General features: G+C 37.9%; 2 protein-coding genes across 3 annotated transcripts; one reads left to right on the top strand and one right to left on the bottom strand.

Moving 5' to 3' along the window:
* Window positions 1–9,799, top strand: LOC135651584 (probable ubiquitin conjugation factor E4). Its single transcript, XM_065171778.1, has 16 exons — window positions 1–991; window positions 2,078–2,282; window positions 2,385–2,536; window positions 2,619–2,886; window positions 4,870–5,022; window positions 5,775–5,978; window positions 6,072–6,184; window positions 6,281–6,404; window positions 6,522–6,611; window positions 6,738–6,941; window positions 7,086–7,181; window positions 7,621–7,743; window positions 7,829–7,921; window positions 8,025–8,189; window positions 9,233–9,322; window positions 9,406–9,799. The coding sequence occupies exons 1-16, from the start codon at window positions 144–146 to the stop codon at window positions 9,553–9,555; spliced, it is 3,078 nt and encodes a 1,025-aa protein (XP_065027850.1). The 5' UTR covers window positions 1–143; the 3' UTR covers window positions 9,556–9,799.
* Window positions 9,800–10,575: 776 nt separating this feature from the next.
* On the bottom strand, window positions 10,576–20,914 carry LOC135651229 (uncharacterized). 2 transcript variants are annotated; one of them, XR_010501813.1, is made up of 9 exons: window positions 19,818–20,914; window positions 19,515–19,703; window positions 19,004–19,096; window positions 18,721–18,903; window positions 18,533–18,635; window positions 18,265–18,450; window positions 14,498–16,950; window positions 10,827–10,911; window positions 10,576–10,730 (listed from the first exon to the last, which is right to left on the bottom strand). XR_010501813.1 is itself a non-coding variant. In XM_065171156.1 (8 exons), exons 1-8 carry the CDS (start codon window positions 20,046–20,048, stop codon window positions 12,134–12,136), a joined length of 3,654 nt encoding a protein of 1,217 aa, XP_065027228.1. In that variant the 5' UTR covers window positions 20,049–20,913; the 3' UTR covers window positions 11,570–12,133. The 2 variants fall into 2 exon arrangements, 1 of the variants encoding a protein (XP_065027228.1); XM_065171156.1 differs by lacking the exons at window positions 10,576–10,730; window positions 10,827–10,911 and adding an exon at window positions 11,570–12,349 and having other exon boundaries at window positions 19,818–20,913.
* Between the last annotated feature and the right edge of the window lie 49 nt (window positions 20,915–20,963).

The raw sequence follows: 20,963 nt of genomic DNA, 5'->3' as shown, positions 1-20,963 counted from the left end.
CGGAGTCGTCATCGCTCTCGTTCTCGTCTCTGCCCGCTCCACAAACCCTAGCTCGCTCCTTAATTCTCCCCCTCGATCATCCCTCGAACGCTGACCTTGACCCTCGCACAAGGGAAGGCCCCTCCGTACCCACGTCGTCTCCGATGGCGACCAAGAAGCCCCAGCGATCCGCGGCGGAGATCGAGGACATCATCCTCCGCAAGATCTTCCTCGTCTCCTTCGCTGAACCTGCTAAGAACGAGCCTAAAGTCGTCTACCTGGAGCTTACGGCGGCCGAGATCCTTAGCGAGGGCAGACCCCTCGTTTTGTCTCGCGATACGATGGAGAGGGTCCTTATCGATCGGCTTTCCGGTGACTTCCCCTCTGTCGACCCCCCCTTCCCCTACCTGGTCGGGTGTTACCGCCGTGCATGCGAGGAATCCAAGAAGGTCGCCTCGATGAAGGACCCCTCTGTCCGATCGGAGATCGAGTCCGCCATCAAGCAAGCTCGGAGATTGATCGCCTCTTATTGTAGGATCCACGTGGGGAATCCCGAGATGTTTATGCCCACGGGACAGGCTGGTGCTTCGGCTACGTCGGAACTGTTGTCGATGATCTTCTCGGAAGTTTCGACGCCGATGGATGGGTTCGCAGGCAATAGCTTGGGTGGCGGATTAAGTTGCCCGCCTGGTTTTATCGAGGAGTTCTTTAGGGATGGTGATGAGGAGAGCTTGGAGCCTGTTCTGAACGATTTGTTTGAGAAATTAAGGCAGAGTGTGGCCAAAGTATCGGCATTAGGCAACTTTCAGCAGCCATTGAGAGCGCTGCTGCTGCTGGTTAGCTTTCCTAAATGCGCAAAGGCTTTGGTGAATCACCCCAGGTGGATCCCGAAAGAGACTTACCTGTTGATCGGGGAGGGTAGGATGATTGAGATTGCAAGTATTTTGGGTGCTTTTCTTCATGTTAGTGCATTGCCAGATCATAAGGAGTTTAAGAGCATACCTGATGTTGGGTTAGTTTCTGACTGTTTTTCACAAATGCATTTATTCTCGTAGTGTAAAGTTGAAGGACTTTGTGTGCAATGATTTTTTATTTTTAATAACGTTTTATATAATTAAGATTATTACTGCCGTTAAAGATTAAATATTTTTAATTCTTCCAGGTTTAAAGTAAAGGTCCTTATGTTTGAAGTTATATGTAGCTGAATCTCCTTATCAATCATTGCATGTTTGTGATTTTCCTCTTCACTCCTAATTCTGGTCATACTAGATACAACGATTTGGACAACCTACTGGAAAGCCATTTGTAGGTCCACGTCTAACCTCTCTAGCAAAGGAAAAGAGATCTTATTTTGATTTGTTTAGTAATTTTAATTTTTCCATTGCATGGATATTTGTGCTGATCAGTACTTTTACATAGTAGTCATGCATTTATTCTTTGCAAACTGATGATGAAAGCATGCTGATTCATCCGTTGAATTCCATTTACATTTTGTTTCACAAAGATTTTTGGTAACTTTTACACCATGATGTTAAAGGTATGTCTTTTACCTTGGTGGTGCTTGTGAATGCTTCGTGAATTTTTCTGTTAGAACTCCACTGTGTAATAATAATTTGTCCTAGATTCCTTGGAACTGAATAATTTTATAAAAGTGGGATTCAGTGATCCCTTTTCGTGACATAACTTGAGTGTGCATAATCTTTGTAAAATGAAGTGTCCAAATGAGTGGAATACCTAAAATTGTTCTTATTTATGCCATTTTGTTTGGCATATTCCTTTATATTCGTTTTCTTCATTCTGTTTGCACTATCTCTAGATACTTAGTTGGTTTTTGTTCACTTTATAACTTTCATAAAAAAAATTATTTCTTAAAATCATAAACAGATATTATGTTTGCTTTTAATAGCGTCCATAACAAATGTATAATTATATATCGTAGAAATAGTGGTTGAGTTTTAAAGAAATATTTTGTATGGTACTATGGTTGCTATTATCTCAATATTGCATTTTTGGCTCTAGCGTGTTTTGTTTATTTATACACATTTACATATATAGACACTACTGTTCTCTTTTCATTTTTTTTTTCATGATATCACAGACAGCAATGCTTTTCAGAATCATCAAATCGGCGCCCCGCTGATCTGTTGTCTTCTTTTACAACAATCAAAACAGTAATGAACATTTTGTATGATGGTATGGGAGAGGTTTCCCTTACCTTACTTAAAAATGTGGATACACGAGAAAGGGTTCTAGAGTATCTTGCTGAGGTGATCAAGAGAAACTCATCAAGATCTGGCATGCAGGTAACTTATGCATATCCATCATATTTTCTTTTTATAAATATATTTTATTGCTTAATCTATGGTTTTTCTTGATCTTGTAGTAACCGACTTGCCGTGTTGTAGGTTGATCCATTTTCTTGTGCAAGCTCTGGCATGTTTGTGAACCTTAGTTCAGTAATGCTTCGCCTTTGTGAACCTTTTTTGGATGGAACAGCAACAAAGAGAGAGAAAATTGATCCAAAATATTTATTTTATAATAGTCGATTGGACTTCAGGTGAATCTACTGAAGACATTTTCATCTTTATCATTGATTAAGCAATGTTTTGCTTCTAATTAGTTTCAGTTTGTTGTACTAGACAATTGACGTCTATGCATGCATCATCTGAAGAAGTCACAGCATGGATAGAGAATGAAAATCATGGGAAGACTGACAAAGTTTTGGAGTCTCAAGAAGCCACAAGCTCTGGTTCTAATAGTGGGACTTCCATCCTTCAGGTTAAACCATTAAAAAGTTGTACAAAAAAGGAGAAGTATTCATTTATTTGTGAGTGCTTCTTTATGACTGCAAGAGTACTTAACCTTGGGCTCATGAAAGCAATATCTGACTTCAAACATCTTGCTCAGGTATGTCATAGAAGACTTTGCATCTTTGTTTTTAAATGTCTTTTGTACTTTAGTTTCCTAACTTTCTGATACATCTAATTGTTGGTGCCTATTTCTGTTATCGTCAAATTGTTGATAGCTTCCTACATTGGGAAGCATTAATGCTGCTGACAATGCTTTAATTTTAGAAGCAGAAATTAGACAATAAGAAATACCTATGTGACTTTCTTGTAAAAACTGGTTTTGTTTTGTATAGGTTTGTGCCTTAATAACTAATTGTAGTGACTAATAACTTGTAGCCGCTTATCTGACAAACCTATGTGGATTTAAGTTCAACTGCCACTGTGTTCAGACTTTTGCCTAAGCACATTTGTCATTAAAGCATCCACAATGATTATAATCTAGAAAGAGTTTCCGCTTAGATCTAGCGTCCACATCAAAGCATCTACTGGGTTCATCCTTTTTATTTCTTGGCCAACCCTATAAATCTTTAAGTGTATCTATTGGACATCATGAGTTTTATGTGATCACTGGAAAACAACAATGCTTTATGGACCGTTTGAGTATTGTTAAGAAATAAACTAAACAAAAATTTGTGCTGCTGAAGTGAGAATGCTGAAATGGATGGATAAAGCTATTATGAGAGATAGAAAAGGAAATATTTTCATTCGTGAACAACTAAGTGCAACTTCCGTAGTGAACAAAATGAGGAAAAAATATTTTATATTTAAGATGGTACAGACATGTGCTATAGATATTATAGATAGGGATTGAAAAAGGCCTTCGTAGAAACGATAAATAAAGATTTAATTAATATTAATTTAATCAAGGATATGACTTTATTTACCTATGTAGTTGATCCAAAATAGTTGGATTTTAAGACTTATTGTTGTAAATTTTGTTGATGTATCTGACTTGGTAGTTGGTACTGAAATTAAGCACATCAGAAATTCATATTTTTGAACTAGAGCATCAGGTCATTGCATTTGGAGGTCATTGTGTTATTTATCTGAATTTGTTAATACATGTTTGTTAATAACATCAATATGATCTTGAGGTAAGGTTTTGAACAATCTTTGGATGATTAGAACTCGCCAATTTGTTGCTGTCCTAGCAGTTTTTTGTCTTGAATCTTGAAGCCAATAATTGAAGTATGAATCATAGAATGAATAGAGGTTTTTAATAATGATGAAATACAGCATAAATATGATTAACCTTAGCCATACGGATGTGTCCTAGGAGTGTAATCTTAGGAAGGAAAAAAAGAAACATCAATAGGTACCTTAAAGTGACTTTTGAAGCATGGCCTTCTAAACAATTTTTGTTAACCACTTATTGTGCTAGGAAATTAGGGCAAGTTTCAGGATAATACATATGCTTAGATACTGAGGAGTTCTTAAAACACTTTGTGGCTGATCTGTTCTGCAGGATTCAAGAATAACTCGTGAAGCTTTATGAAGCAAGGAGCAAAATCTCTTCTGGGGTTTAAGCAACCAACTTTTATGAGCATCCTTTTAGAAGGATGAGTTTTTGGGCATCACTTTATATTTAACTCAGGGGGTATAAGTTTTATAAATGGTTTTAAGCATTTAATGTCATTGTTTAATCACTATGCTAAATCTGCAAGGGACCAAGTGGTGATTACCTAAACTTCACTCAGGCATAAAACAGGATGTGGTTCTACTATTAGGGACTTTTGAGTTTTCTTAGTTGTTTTTAGTGGTGTCCTTTCTCTAGTATAGTTATAAGGGCACAAAAGATATTACACCGCATCTACAACTACAACTGCACAAAAGAAATGACACCACATCCACATCTACAGGCACATGATAGTAAGCTACAGATGCACTTTCATGTACCTATTGTTACTTATGTACTTCTCTAGGAGTTGCAATATGTTGTGGTTTCTCACTAATATTATATTCTATTTAAGTTTGAGAATTCATAGTGCAATTCAGAAATATAGCAAATTTGGTAAACTTTCTTGCATTTTATATTTTACAGGAGTTGGCAAGATGTGAAGAAGATTTGTCTTCATTTAAAGCCATGAGGGAACAAGGAGCTTCTCCACAACTTGAGGCTGATATAAAACGTTTGGAGAAAGTAATTGAGATATTATCACAGGACAGGCTTTGCTATGAAGCTCAGATTCTACGAGTATGTTTGAGATGGATCATGAACATTTTCTTTAATCTTTGTTGGCATTAATTTGTTATTCTCATTATGTTATTCTGTTATGACAACTATTGCTTTATTCACTGTTTTTTTAAGAGTGGAAACTTTTCTGCTTTGCTATCAATTTCTTACACTGACCAACATGTTCTAGTCAGTATATTCACCAAGTGCTCACCATTTCCCGAGTTAGCTGACAAATTATTTAAAATGTACACCTCTTGGCAGAAATTTATGGAGTGCCTTATTGTTGTATGTCTCATTGTCCATCTTACCTTGTCACTAACTTCATTGACAGGCTTGTTTGTTTGATTGTCACTGGTACGAAATGACTTCCAATGTTAGTTTAGTTGAGTGATGAAACATAAACAGATGTGATATATACATGATTAAAAATATTGTGAAAGTTTAGTCATTTAATGCTAATTAGTCATATATGGGGTTCAGCTTTGGTCTTTGAAGTTTAATTTAATTAACTGAAACAGTTTAGGGTTTGATACTACCCAACTTATGATCTATTATCACTTTTAATTTCTCTTTTATCACTACTACAAGAGTCAAATTTATCACTAACAGGTAGGGATTTACACTTGTAATATGAATGTTTTTAGTATAGACATATTGTTTCCTTTTTGGCAATCCACTGAAACTTTTAAAAGTTGCATCTTATGTTTTTCTCTAGTCATAAGTTTACCTGTTCAGACAACATTGTTTCTTATTTTTTATTTTTGCTCAAGGATGGTGCACTACTTCAACGTGCATTATCTTTCTACAGACTAGTTATTATCTGGTTGGTGGATCTTGTTGGTGGATTTAAAATGCCTTTGCCATCAACTTGCCCTATGGAATTTGCATGCATTCCAGAGCATTTTGTGGATGATGCCATGGACTTGCTTATTTTAACTTCTCGAATCCCAAAGGCTTTGGAAGGGTTTGTGTTGGTAAGTCACAATTTTGCACTTAATTTCAATAAAATTTCCTTGTTTGCTATTGAATTTTATCAAAAAATTCACATTATGCTAATTCCTTGTCAGGATGATTTCTTGAACTTCATTATAATGTTCATGGCGAGTCCTACTTACATCAAAAACCCTTATTTGAGAGCAAAAATGGTTGAAGTTCTGAATTGTTGGATGCAACAAAGAAGGTTGATCAATGTTCAATTGATTAGATGTTAATATTTCAGTTTGACTCAGTTTAGATTCTTGCTATTGACTGTTCCAGTAACTTTTCTTTTTTCCAGTTCTTCCAGTGGATTTTCTGCTAGTGCTTCTCTCTTTGAGGGTCACCAATTATCTCTTGACTATCTAGTCAGAAATCTTCTGAAACTTTATGTGGATATTGAATTCACTGGTTCACATACACAGGTAATTATTCTGGTTGAACAATATGATTTGTTACTTTGGACATATAGTTCTTTGTGCTTTTCCATTTGTCCGATCTGCAGTCGCCCTTGTGTGTTGCTCAATATCATTCTTGTGCAGTTTTTTGATAAATTCACAATTCGCCACAATATTGCTGAACTTCTAGAGTATCTCTGGGATGTTCCTAGCCATCGCAATGCATGGAGACAGGTACAGTGACCCTTGTCATTGTGCTACTATCATTTTTATTTCAATTATATATATGTTTTATCATAAACAAAATGTTTTACTAATTGCATATAACTGCATATTAACATATGAAAATTTAATGTGCAGATTGCTAGGGAAGAGGAGAAGGGAGTGTATTTGAACTTTTTGAATTTCCTTATCAATGATAGCATCTATCTTCTTGATGAGAGTTTAAATAAAATTCTTGAACTCAAAGAAATAGAAGCAGAAATGGCGAATTCTGCAGAATGGGAGCGGAGACCAGCACAGGAGAGGGAAGAGAGGATGCGGCTATTTCATTCACGAGAAAATGTGAGTTCTCTTCGATTCTATTATGTAGAATTTTCAAATATGGACTTTTTACGACTACCAGGGCTTTCATTCAACTACGTGAGCTTCACATGGGCTTTATTGCAAGTTAGATGTTTCCTTCTCATAACCAATTTGTTCTTTCAGATTGTTCGTTTTGATATGAGGTTGGCAAATGAAGATGTTGGGATGCTTGCGTTCACATCTGAACAGATACCTGCACCATTCCTGCTTCCAGAAATGGTGAGACATTTATTCTGGACATTTCAATATCAATTGGATGACTTGAAAGATGCAATTGAACCCTTTTCCACTCAAATATCTCAAATCTGTATTTTTCTTGCTTGACAGAGCAACTACATATGCTTTATAGAAGCAAATAGGGAACTATAACTTAAGTTTCAGTCTCGACACATATCTCCTCAAACAGATGAGGCATACCTTATAGTTTGTAGTATTGAAAAAGTAACTGTCGACATGAAGAGTTTTTGTGTTGTACTGAGGTTGACTAGAGTATGTAGTCTTTCACTATTAAAATTTGTTGGCTTGCAAAGAGTTCTGAACTGTTTTCCATCTTGAGAAGGTCTTGAGATTGCTACAACTCTACCTTTATGTGGTCAATTTCAATCAACTGTTCTCTGTTTGATCAATGTTATTCAAAGTTTTTAATCCTATTTTTCAGGTTGAAAGGGTGGCTAGCATGCTAAATTACTTTCTCTTGCAACTTGCTGGCCCTCAACGGAGATCTCTTAGTGTAAAAGATCCAGAAAAGTATGAATTTAAACCGAAACAATTGCTAAAGCAAGTAAGTGCCATGGATACTTTAATTTGCTTGACTTTTATCTTTTTCATTAAGTTTAAGATTTGTTTTGTGAATGACTTTTGTAAAGATCGCCAAGATTTATGTTCATATTGCAAGAGGTGACAAAGACAATATATTCCCTGCTGCAATCTCAAAGGATGGACGATCATATAATGAGAAGGTACTTTTCCTACAAAAGAACTGTCTTGCATGGTGTGGATGTCCTTTGGACATACTTTCTTTCTGTCAGTACAATGTCTCCTGAAGCTCCGAAATTGAAACAGCTGTTTGCTTCTGCGGCTGATATTTTGTGGAAAATTGGTGAAGATGGAAGGGTAATTGAGGAATTCATTCGACTTGGTCTTAAAGCCAAAGCAGCAGCTTCTGAAGCAATGGATGCGGAGAATAATCTTGGGGAAATACCAGAGGAATTTATGGACCCTATTCAGGTACAGTTTCTTCTCTTTCTAAGAAGCAAAGGTTTAAGTCAACAAACCAAAAGAAATTACACCTCAGTGGATGTGAAATCCATGGGTTCCCAGGTTATGATCCCTCTAGCATGCATGGCTGCACCTGGATTGAAAAAAGTACTTGTAAAAAAATCAAGATGTTAGGGTGCTTGGCTTTCGTGTAGGTGCGTGCAGCATAAGCAAATATAGAATACTTTCAAAGTCTGCAAAGAAGATATTGTATTGTATTCAGGTGTTTGATTTTAAAGTTTCTTTTCTATAGAAATCCTGCACTGATGGACAATAATCCTGAAAGTTTAGATACTGAGTTAAAACTAATTAAGACCGAAGAATCCAAACAAGAATATAGAGAAAAGATGAGCTACATTCCAGCATTAGATACTGCACTAAACTTATCAAGACCAAAGAATCCAAACGAGAAAAAAGGGAAAAGATGAGCTACGTTGTAGACTAAAATAACAAATGATATTAGATCTTCTTTCTCCTTTCTCATACATTTTCTAGTCCTCTGAAAAAAACATTTTATGGAGGGGCTAAAATAGGTTAGTATTTTTTGGTTCTTTCTCCATTTTTTTTCCATTTTGCCTGTCATCTCTTCTTCTCATCTCCGTTACTTTCTTTGCACAAAACTTGCATATGTTGGTTATTGCCAATATGGGGCACTCGTCTTTACACTAACTTATTTGAGCAGCCACTGTTGCTTCATTTTCCTCGTAGAAAATGGAGCTGGTCAACTTAACCAATTCCCTTCCTCTATCGTCTTTGTTCATATTCCCTTGAAGAAATTGTTAAATGACAGATAGATTTAGCTTCTTCACTCATAGTTGGTAAAGCTTAAGCTTAGATGACAAATGTACCATTTAAAATGACCGTCAACTAAAAAGAGGATCATGATAATTAACCTTTTTCTGTTGGAATTGATCTTCAAGCCTATCTGCATATAATTGTGAGAACTACTGGTATTGCTTATTTGTTAATTGCTCTCCTTCTCTAAGATGCTGACTAAGATCTCTGTCTGATAGTACGAATTGATGAAAGATCCAGTGATTCTACCTTCATCAAGGGTAACAGTGGATCGGGTTGTTATCCAAAGACACCTACTAAGTGACAATGTAAGATCATTCTGTTGCAGTTGCTTTAGTATTATTTGATTGGCTAAATTTCTTCCATGACTAATGCTGAGAATTGCACGCAGACGGACCCATTCAATCGTTCACATCTCACTCAAGACATGTTGATACCCGACACAGAGCTGAAACAAAGAATTGATGAGTTCATCAGATCCCGCCGCGGAGGGCATGATGCTGTCAAGCCATCTAATGACGTTACGGATATGGTTGAGTAACCCCAGTAATTTTGAATTGGCCGATTATGAAGGCATGGATTTTATTAAAGCCAAGGTTTTGCAGACCGATCTAATCTTGTGTAGTACATACAGTCTTCAAGCTCATATTGTCGGACATATATAGTCTTAAAGGCAGAGCCATTCATTTCAGGAAAATGGGGGAGTGGAAATCCATCGTTTGGAGGATTTGTTCTTGTAACCATATATACTTTCATATCCTAATTTAGCTTTGTTTATTTGATCATTGTCCATCATAAATATTCGTGTAAATAAAATCCATTACTTCATTCAGAATCTGCATTGTCCGACCAGCCAATGCCTAACCTCCCTCCCACTTTGGTTTTGCCAGCACTGCATGCGTGTCATGGTTCCACGGTCAAATTGATTCAGTCACCCAAGTCATACTAGTTTTACATCACACACGAGATATCCCAATTGCCTGTTAGGCTGATAACAGACGAATCTGCATCATGCAAGATGATAACAATCATACAATCTGCATCATGCAAGAGAGATGATGATATAGAGAAAACCTAAATCTAAGACAATTTTCAATTTTCTTCATATTAGATGATAACATGCAGCGTTTGATTTGAAGGTTTACTTCATTCGTATCTTTGTTCTTCCGTCATTTCCTGGAATAATCAACACACTATGCGTGTGCTCTTCCTATCAGCAAATTCCAGAATTCCACATAACATGCACCAAAAAGTACCGCTAACTATATGTATATATATATATATATATATATATATATATATATATATATATATATATATATATATATATATATAGACGAGTGAGCTTTGAGGTTTCCGAAACCCAGTTTTCGTAGAAAGCAGACTATGCAAATAAACAGATGAAGGGCATCAAACCAATGTTACAAGGCCTTCGATAGAGATCCACTCGAGACTACGCCTTGAACAGACCATGTTCCCTAAACTCCATAGAACCTGTCGATAATATTTTGCAGGCCACCGTAATAATTTCTTACAGAATAGTTTGACATAATACAATCCACCATTGCACTGCAAGAAATTTTGTTTCTGACTAACCAAAACCAGCATTCCACTACAAGGACTCGTCTGACACGATCGAGAGCTGTTTGTGATCGCCTCCAATCCTTTAATTATTTTAATCCCTCGTGCCGTTCATTTTAATCTTCAGATATTTCTCTACTATTAAATCCAGCAGACATCAGAAACACAATCATGGAGTTGAAGTACAAGAGACAGAAATACATAACAAGTATTCAATAATTAACAGCTTACCAGTGAAACGAAACGAAAACCTCATTTGAAATAACAAAGAAATGATGACAAAGAAACAATATGACTGCTATTTATAGCAACTGACCTGCCGTGCAAATGAGAACCAAATCAAAACAATAAATCCACCAAGAAATATTTCATACCAAAAAAGGTAATATAAGAACTTATATGCAGAAAAAAATTCTAAAAAGGCCAAGAAATTATGATGGAAATGAATCTTTCTGAAAACACAAAGCGTCACTAGTTTCAGCAAACTGAGACACCACAAATGAGAACCAGAACCTAATCAACACAAATAATAACAAGTACAATTTAAAACATTTCACAATAAATTATAAATATAAGAGCTTATGTGCAAAAAAATTCACTAATAAAAAAAACACCATAATAATTATTTGCAGCAGACTGATCCACCTGAAATGAGAACCTAATCAACACAATACAATAACAGATCTAAAGCTAAATTGTAAAACTATAAATGAAACAAATCACATGACAATGTCACTAGAAGCAGGAAACCAGTCATGTATATCACAATCCCGGTGCATCTAAAGAACACATAAATGTATAGGAAAAACTCAGTAATGCATGTCAATCTATATAGGGCAATTTTTTTCAGAAAGAAAGCTGGTACATCAGTTACACTATTAATTGAGCTACAGTTAAACTGATCTGTCAATCAACCAGCAAAATATCAATTGACAACCAACTTTGGTAAAACAAAACTTCTTTTACCATTAATGTGACTTAAGAATGACCATTGCCAGATGTAACTTGTGAAAGTTGTGAATATCCAAACAGGACCTGTGAAGCTAAATTTCATATCAGTGATAGCATCCTTATTTGCTTCTAAACTGCATTTTACATTTTTTTCCCCAAAAATTAACTACTACAAGAATATGTACAACGAAAGGAATGGAAAACTAGACTGAAATAAACACTACATCCAGTTATGGTGAAGAAGGTTGATCTGGAGAAGACCGAGAACCTCCTCTGTGAAATGAACTATAACTTTGATCATATGGGCCACCTTCTGTGATTCTGTCACCCGCCCTAGGTGCTCCATTGCCACTAGACAGATGCACAGGCCTCAGAGAGCCAAACTCAAGTGGTTCAGCTGGTAAACCATAACCAGCTCCTTGGTCATATGGGCACATCAACACAACAGGAGGAACTGTTGGGTCAGAAGGACTAACAGCATCTGAACTAAAAGCAGTTTGTGGATACATGCCTAAGTTATGTGATGAATTTGTAGATGAGAAAGAATCGCCGTGACCATGGTACGAGGCAAGAGGCTCATGCATTTTTTATTCCCATTTTCTCACTTCTTGGTTTTTCGGTGCAGCCAGCCGGTCAGGCCGCATACTTGGTCTCTCAGCTTGGTTGCGCCCATGGCTGCGATCAAAATCTCTTGGTTTTGAACTGACCCAATTTGCTTCTCTATCCGCAAGATCATGACGGTCATAGTTACGGTTTCCTCGCTGGATTCTTGAACTTGACTGTCGATCTCTAAAAGGAAACTTCTGTATAAAGATAAAGATTGTGTTACTATTATCAATGACTTAATGATGCCAAATAAAGTAATATTCCTTCAGAGCTTTCATCGTAAAAGGATTTCCTCGTCAATAACTTATCATAAATTTGTGAAAATCATGAGTTAGTTCCATTTTGCAAAAGCCACCATCAGAGACTGCTGAAGATCAATGAAAAGCATCTAACTAAACAGATTCATGTTCCAAGGAGAATTTGCATGAAAAAGTTGAAGCACATTTACTTACAACAGAATTGGGTGCAATAACTGGTCCATGGTACAATTGACTGTTCCAAAGTTGACTTGGAAAGTAAATAAAATTTATCTTACCACTGCTAACACACTATGATATGCAATTTTACAGATCCAATAGACACAGGATATCCGCTAATAAGAAAAAGCTACATTTAAGACTGGACAAGCATTGTTAATGTGCTCAAGTATCATTAGCACCAAGCATTAGCAAAATTCTTATATTTTTGGAAGATCTCTGCTGTTAAGAGCAAACTAAAGCTCCCATCAATGAGGTATCAGAACTGGAAGATCAAGCTTTGTACCAGCTTTAAGCAGGCATTAGTTTACAGTAGGAACATCAAAACACAACAAAAAAAGTTTTATACTTGTCCAGTAATATAAGAATTGAAGAGAAACTATATGCTAATATTTTTCCATATAAATGATTATTAGCAAGCATTGTGTTTTATGGGAGGGGTTCACAAGCAGTGCTTACAAGGAATCAGCAAAGACTGCCTAAAAAATTAAAGCACTTGAACTCACTTTTGATTGTGCCTTCATAGATATTCATAGTTCTCATGCTTTGCAAGGTCTAAGAATAACGTTGATAAGATACATGGTATAAACAATTCCTCACTAGCTAAAAAAGAAACATAGAAAGATAAATCTCTAAGACAACATGTGGATTGCACATTAGACCAGTGATTTCAATAAGCGCTCGGAGGAGGCGATGCGCGGGTGCCTCGCTTCATTTACAGGAGACACACTTCAAAGAGATGTCGCCTGAGCGCTTTGGGCAAGGGCCCGGGTTAAACCAAGCGACCGAACCAACGTTTTAGGTTCGGTTCGGTCTCCGGTGCTTTAGTTGGTTCAATCGAACCAACTAAAGCACTGGAGACATTGAACCAACTAAAGCACCGGAGACCGAACCGAGCCTAAAACGAAGAGCCCAGGCGCCATGTGCTTCGGGCGAGGGCCCAGGTTAAACCAGGTGACCGAACCAACGTTTTAGGTCTGGTTCGATCTCCGGTGCTTTAGTTGGTTCAATCGAACCAACTAAAGCACCGATATAAGCCTTCCTCTCGCGACTTCCTAACCCTAACTCTACTCGCCGCTCCCACTCCCGCTGCTATCACTACCACTGCCACTGTCGTTGCTCGTCGCTCCTGCTGGTACTGTCGCCGCTCCCATTCCCGCTGCCACTGCCACTGTCGTCACTCGCTGCTCGCTGCTACCACTGTCGTCGCTCACCACTCCCGCTGCCGCTGCTCGCTGCTACCATTGTCGTTGCTCGCTGCTACCACTGTCATCGCTCGCCACTCCCGCTGCCGCTGCTCGCTGCTACCGTTGTCGTTGCTTGCTGCTACCGCTGCCGCTGCCACTGTCGTAGCTCGCCGCTCCCGCTGTCACTTCTCTCAGTCAGCAATCTCGATCTTCCTCTTACACTTGTCTCACTTCGATAGTATACTATTAACATTATATTAATAGTATACTACTAACTATATACTAGTAACAATATTTTTATTTATTAAATTAATAATATATTATTTTGATTTTAATATTATTAATTTTTATTTATTTGAAATTATTATTATTGTTTTGAATTTTGAGACTTTTTGTTAATGTGATATTGTGATTTACAAGATTTTCTTAATTTAATATCATATTTTTATTTGAATAATTATATTAATTAATTAATTAATTATATATTTTTATATTTTAGCGTCTTTCTTCGCTCGGGCAAAAGCCTCTCCTTGGACGTTTTTGGACCTTGACGTCTAACGCTTTTTAAATCACTGCATTAGACTAGAATGAAAGTTGCCTATTGACTAATTAGAGAATAAAAGATGCTTACTTAACATTCAGGTTTTCTTCTAATATGTAAAAGAAACTGTGAGAATCTTACAGGATTGGGCAGGTAGGTTCCGGTACCACCACGATATCTTGGTGCTTCATCTGCATGATGCTGGAAGACACCAGAGGCCTGATCAGGACCAGGTTGGAGAGGAATCACAGGCACAAGTCGAGGACCATGCCCCATGATCTGTGTATAGTTCAGATTAGATGCAAGGGGTCTGCCAGAACCATCCCACGGAAAATGACTGATAGGATAAATTGGTGGCCCTACAACAGGGGAAGAATACACGAAAGGTTCATGATAGGAGTTTTGGCAGAACCGTCCATATACCAGATTTTGCCAATGGCCGTTTAGGTCACTGTTCAGAATGTCAGAACTAGTCTCTACAGAGGATTCAGGTCCAGAATCTCTTGAAACAGTTGGGCTCATCAGAGCCTCGGACAGGTTGAGACTCTCCACTGAATCAATGTTCTGACAAGAAGAGCTTGATGGAAACTGATCTGATTCTTCCTCTTTATCAAATTGCCTTGCATATCCATCAGGATTTCCTGTATTAGATGTAAAATTACCAAAAGGAAACACTAAGTATGGAACTGGAGGACCTGTAGCAACAAATGCCATAGGAAGAATCTTAGAATAATCCACACCCCTTTGCTGGGAAGTGCCGACAAGCACTGGTGAATATGGAATAAATGGATCTGATTGAAATTGTGCTGATTCAGAGTCAGGTAGATGCTCACTTCTTGCATGTGAGGAAGCCAACGATGCAGATTCTACAGTTTTTTCAGATGTATCATTTCCCATGGCCGACAAAGATATCCAGCCTGAAGTGTTATCATCTAGTTTTAAAGAAACATTGTCAGATGAACCCTCAAATTGCAACCCACTGTTTTCTTTTCCATAATAAGAAGCTGAAACTGAAGGAGAGGCTGGTTTTCTCCCCCACCTGTCCCTTGCTGGCTTTGAAATGTTTGCAGCTGATACATCCCTCGGATTTTCTGATGCAGGTTTGTTTCTGGAAGAACTTGCCTGTGACAGAGAGAACCTTGAGTTTGAACTCCTGAAATTAGAGTGAATATCACCTCCTCTACTTGTTTTAGCTTGATACGAGCCATTATAATCTTCCCTTGTCAAACTCCTGCTTTCTCTACCAAACTTATTCTGTCCTCCTGGTAAAGAACCAGACCTAGTGCTTCTTGCTCCATGACTTGAGGTTAAACCACCTTCTAATTTGTGTTGCTTGTCATCAAGATGAAGAATCTGAGTACCACTATCACTAGGATTAAGACCTCTGGAAGATACAACATCATCTTCATGTAAGCTGCCATGATCATTATCCTCTGTGTTGAGTTGCATCACAGAAAAACCATCATTAAAAGACTCATTAACATCTTTAAAGTTTGAATAGGAAAGAGGAAAAGAAACAAGACTTTGAGCAAACTGCATATTGGGTCCCCAGGGAGGCCCGATAAAGGATATATTAGATGGTACAGCTCCAGCCAAATTTCTCTTGAAATAACCCATTGGAGTTGGAAATGTCAGAGGCAGATGAAGAGGAGCTAGATGCATCGGAAATTGAACCAGTCCATTGAGACCATGAATGTTGGAAGATCCCATCATATTCACCAAATCCTGTTCTTCCTGCTGCATCTCCAATGTCTCTGAAACAGAAGCAAGTTCCTCCCCAGTAAAACCAAAATCACCCTGATGGCTATTTGAAACACTGTTTGCATCAGAAGCAACATCAACGTTCTTTTGGGACGAAGTCTGCCTCGTTGATTTATAATCATCAAGAGAAGACTTTGAACTGTGACTTCCCATAACTTCAGAACCCAAGTTCCGTCGTCTGATACCAGAATCAAAGTTTGCAGGATTTTGGAACTTTGCTGTTTCTATTGCTCTGCCATGACTTCCTTGAGACAAATCAAAGGATGTCTCTGTCAGCTCAGGACTAGATCTTGTCCTTACAAACTGAAATCTACCCTGTTCGTTCCGGTCATATGCAGAGTAATTAGGTTTAAAAATTTTCTGATTTTTGTTACTATGATCAGATCCACCACTTCTCTCCAGCTGATCAGTGAATCTCAAGTTGATTTGCTTTTCGTTATTTATCTGGTTCTCAACATGAGAAAGTGCAGATACTTTGTTTGACCTATATACATTCTGGTCATTGCCTACCATTTCAGAGGTAGAATTATGAAAACCATGACCAGTTTCAGCCAGGTGCTCCTTGATAACCTCCAATACACCATTTTCAAACTTCTTTTCGACACTTGTGCATTTTGAGTTGTTTGATTCTTCAACTGGAACAGTTTTCAGAGGTGGCAAGTGCCGTAAATCTAAGCTAAGAACATCAGGACGATCGCCACTCCCATGTCTTTTCCACGTGTTCATAAAGAATTGATTGACTTCAGCAATTATGTCATCTTTTGGACATTCAATCAGCCTGGCCAATCTTTTGGCCCCAAATGCAAAAGCACTACGGATCCTGAAAAAATTGCCTAACAAAGAGAGTTTGTTTCAATTAGAGAGCATCAATAACACCAATACCTCCCTGGCCTCCACAATACACACACACACAAACTCAAAACAAAGGCAAATAAAGAATTCTATGCACTGATCCTATGCATAGCGATATAAAAATTTTATATGACCAAAGTTGTATTTCATGCATCCACATGATAGACCAAGGAAAGACAAGTTATTGACTTTTCCAACTTCTAAAGCAAAACACAACAGATGTGCATATATTACAAAATCACAAACAACACTAGGTTGAATGATGGAATATTGATGGTTAAACCAAGAAATAAGGACAAAATATGTATGTATATATGTGTATCTAAGTTCATTTTGGGGAGTCTAAAGTACAACAGCAATGTTTGTATAAAATATAAAAGTCCATTAAATTCATACGACTGAATGTGAACAAAGACTCGTATCTGCAGGAATGCCGAATCCTGTCTCCACTGACATGCATTATGGTTAACCAACAACAAGTAACAAAAACTTGAGCTTTCTTGCTTAAACCTTCACCGGACATAAACGCATGGATATGTTTTGATGACATGTTGCATAAATGCATCAGCTTCTGTATAACCAGATAGCTGAATGACATGTCAACATACCATGTGGTCACATCCTATTTCAGATGGTATGCAATGAGTTGCAACAATACAATAATTTTGATAAAAACTGATTGAGACGAAAATAGGAATAAGTTAAAACCCATCAGGTTTCAATTGGGATCGGTCAAGAAACTGAAGAAGCCCAAGAAAAGCCTCCCAAAACCATATCACTACCTTTCCATCAACCCTTTGTCCTGTTCTTCTGTTCTACCTCCCTCACACAGCCACAACTACAAAATCAGGTCAGCCATGGGTTTCACTAGATAATCTAAAAGAAACTAAGATTCAAATGAATAACTATCATCCTATAGATATTAAAAAAAATATTAACCCATAGAAATTTTGTTAGAAAAAGTTTCAGAAAAAACTCAATCATAACATTATTAAAAAATCCAAATATGCTAAATTGAAAACTAAAAATGAAACTCAACTCAAAACCAGAACAACCTTTGAACATCATAAACCACTTTTGGCAATTTGTGCCACACCAAAAAAAAATCCTGAATAGAGAGTAACAATAAGGAATATGAGAACATAGTCGACCAAACTTTAAAAAGTGTTATATTAAGACCAATCAAATTTAATTAATTAATCAGGAATACTCAACATGAGGACAAGATCAGTTAGAACAAGTTATCAGATAAAATAGCTACTCCCAATTGGAAAACTAATGTTCAAGAGTCAAACCTTTGCTCACACTGCGTCCAAGATTGTTGTTTCTGCGCAAAGGATCCACAACATTGAAATGCTTTGAAACAAAAGGTTGGTTGTGGTTTTCTTGACCACCTGGTGTGACAGAATATAATGCAGTACGGTTGTCAAGAAATCCCTTACTAAACAACAACTTGCCATTATCCTTTCGAGGAGGTTCCGCTGCACGATATTTAGATTTATAATGATATAGTATCAGACACTTTAGCTCCAACGTAGTATAGAAAAATAATCATAGACTCACCAGTCATATCTGGAAGTGAACTAATAGGAACCGGCCCCCATAGACTAATACAATAGTTATCCCAATCAAAGTTGCTAAAAAATTCTAGAAAACGATACAACACCTGTATAGGCAAAAATTAGAAATAATTATATAAAATTAATTTGACACGTATAGTACAAAGTCCACTAAAACAAAATTTAAGTCACCTCAAGTGGCCCAGCAAAAGAATTATTGAAGACATGAAATATGTAAAGAACCAAAGTCTCCAAGGCATATGTAGATATAAGTCCATGATGAGCACCCAGTATACGACTTTCATAGTAACACCAAGCCTTAATTAGTATAATACTTCGCTTGAAAAGATGATTTTGATTTATCACTTTGTCCATCTGTGAAAAAGAAGAAGGTTATGTGAAGCATAATTATACATGAGGTTAAATGATTCCAAGAGTGGTATCAAAAAGAAGTTCTCAAGCACCGCATGCTAACCTCTTCAAGGAAGCAAAGGGTGCATAGTCCACCAACTTGATTGAAAGAGATGTCCACAACAATATTTTCAACAAGACACTTTATGAGTTTTACCTGTACAGGTTGAAAATAATATCTAAAAGAGTGTACTGGAAAAAGAAAGACATCAAAATCATCTTTGAACTCTATGCACAGATAAGTCTAGCCACATGCAAAAGCAAAATCTGTATCAGAATAAACAGGAAGAACAAGGCAAATAATTGACAAGCCGGTTGGCCAAAAAGACTGAAAACTCTGTAAATTAAAGTTCATCATGAGAGCATATTGGTCGATTTGCACAAATACAAGTTGGGAGTTCTGCAATCAAATTAACAGCAAGATTATCTGAAAAACAGATTCCAATCTGAAAAATCCTAACCCAGATAACACAGCAAAACATAGAAATAATAATAGCATAAGAAAATACGATTAGGAAACGAGCCAGCATCCAAAATAGAATCATAAGAATAAAACAGGAGAAATTCCGACACACCTCTGCTTGGATGTATTTGACTTCTTTCACACGAAACTCGGCATTCTCACTCTTCTCTTCATTCTCTAATACACCGCAAACAGCGGTAGCCCATGTATCCTTCAAATTTTCATTATCACTGAATGCAGTCAGGTCAATGTCTCCATCTGGTAAGTAGGTCTTAAGAGGTACCGACCCGAATGTGAAAACCTGAAACCCAATGTTTTACAAAAACTGACAAAATATAAAAGAGCAGAACTTGATTTTCTTGAGCAACTATGATCTGAGCACAGGAAGCAAATAGCACGTGAGGAAAACACTAACCCGGCAGGAGAGGCACTCTGTGATGAGCCGTTGGACATAGTTGGCTACAGCGTTTCTGCACTCCTCGGATGATTGATTGGGTTGAATCCGGGCAATCAGCTCTGCAGTTTGCTCCTCTGCATTGAACCATCTGTCGGCATCAAGCACTTGGGTCACCTTGGCTGTTTCCTCAGGCAAAAGGCCATTGGGCGGTAGGCAACTGGGCGGTTCCCAGCTTCCATGATCGCCCATGTGAAGATTTTGTACAGTCGGTGCTCAATGCCGTCCTAAGTACTTCCTCACTCCCCTCTTCCAATGGAGAAAACTCAAATAACCGTTATGCGAACAAGTACAACTAAATGGAATGCACGAAGTAGCCACTAGAAATGAATTAGCAAAAAGGATGAGCCTTCTCTCAGATATTCAATCACGATGGAAACAGAAACAACAAAAACCAAGTCCTTTTGCCACAACACCAAGAAATCAGCATCTAAAAGCGAAATTGACCAACCATCGTCTGCCACCGAGGTCTGATGAGCCTCTCCTACTGGAAAGATTCAACCTTTAACTGTTCCACTCGGTAATCCAAGAAAGGTAAGTCTATCACCCACAGAATAGGAAAAAAGGAACACCTTCCTTCCAAATTTACTCCGAATACCACGAGAGCGAAAAGAACAGGACGTCAGATCAAACTAAATCCGTGGCAAAACAGATGAATTCAACTCCTCCCCAATGCCCGATCGAGCCACACCCTAAACTCGAGTGACGTACCGACCGCCAAGAGGGAGCGGTCTGCAGCGAGATTCTCCCAATGCCGAGGAACTCGGGCGGCCGACCAAGGGGCAAGACCGTCCAGCTCCCATCAACCGCACAAACCCTAGAAGCGGAGGGGAAAGGCCGGAGAAGTCCCGAGCAAGATCGGGGAGAGAAAAATCCGAGCTTTGGGGCGCGAAAGGAATCTGGAGGCCAAGGTTCGAGCGACGGCTCCAAGGATTTTGCAGGGATTTGAGGGAGGATCGAGGAAGCAAAGTGAGAGAAAGAAAGCGGAGAGAAAAGGAGAGGAAATGGGTGGAAGAGAGCGATCGGTGTTAGGGCACAAACCTTTTTCAAAACGGGGTTTTCATCTCGTTTACATATTTATAGAGAGAAAACAGTAAATGGTTTGGT

The sequence above is a fragment of the Musa acuminata genome, chromosome BXJ3-10 (assembly GCF_036884655.1).
Source record: "Musa acuminata AAA Group cultivar baxijiao chromosome BXJ3-10, Cavendish_Baxijiao_AAA, whole genome shotgun sequence".
NCBI lineage: Eukaryota > Viridiplantae > Streptophyta > Magnoliopsida > Zingiberales > Musaceae > Musa > Musa acuminata.
Note: the sequence above shows the minus strand (reverse complement) of the source record. Positions and strands in the feature narration are given on the sequence as shown.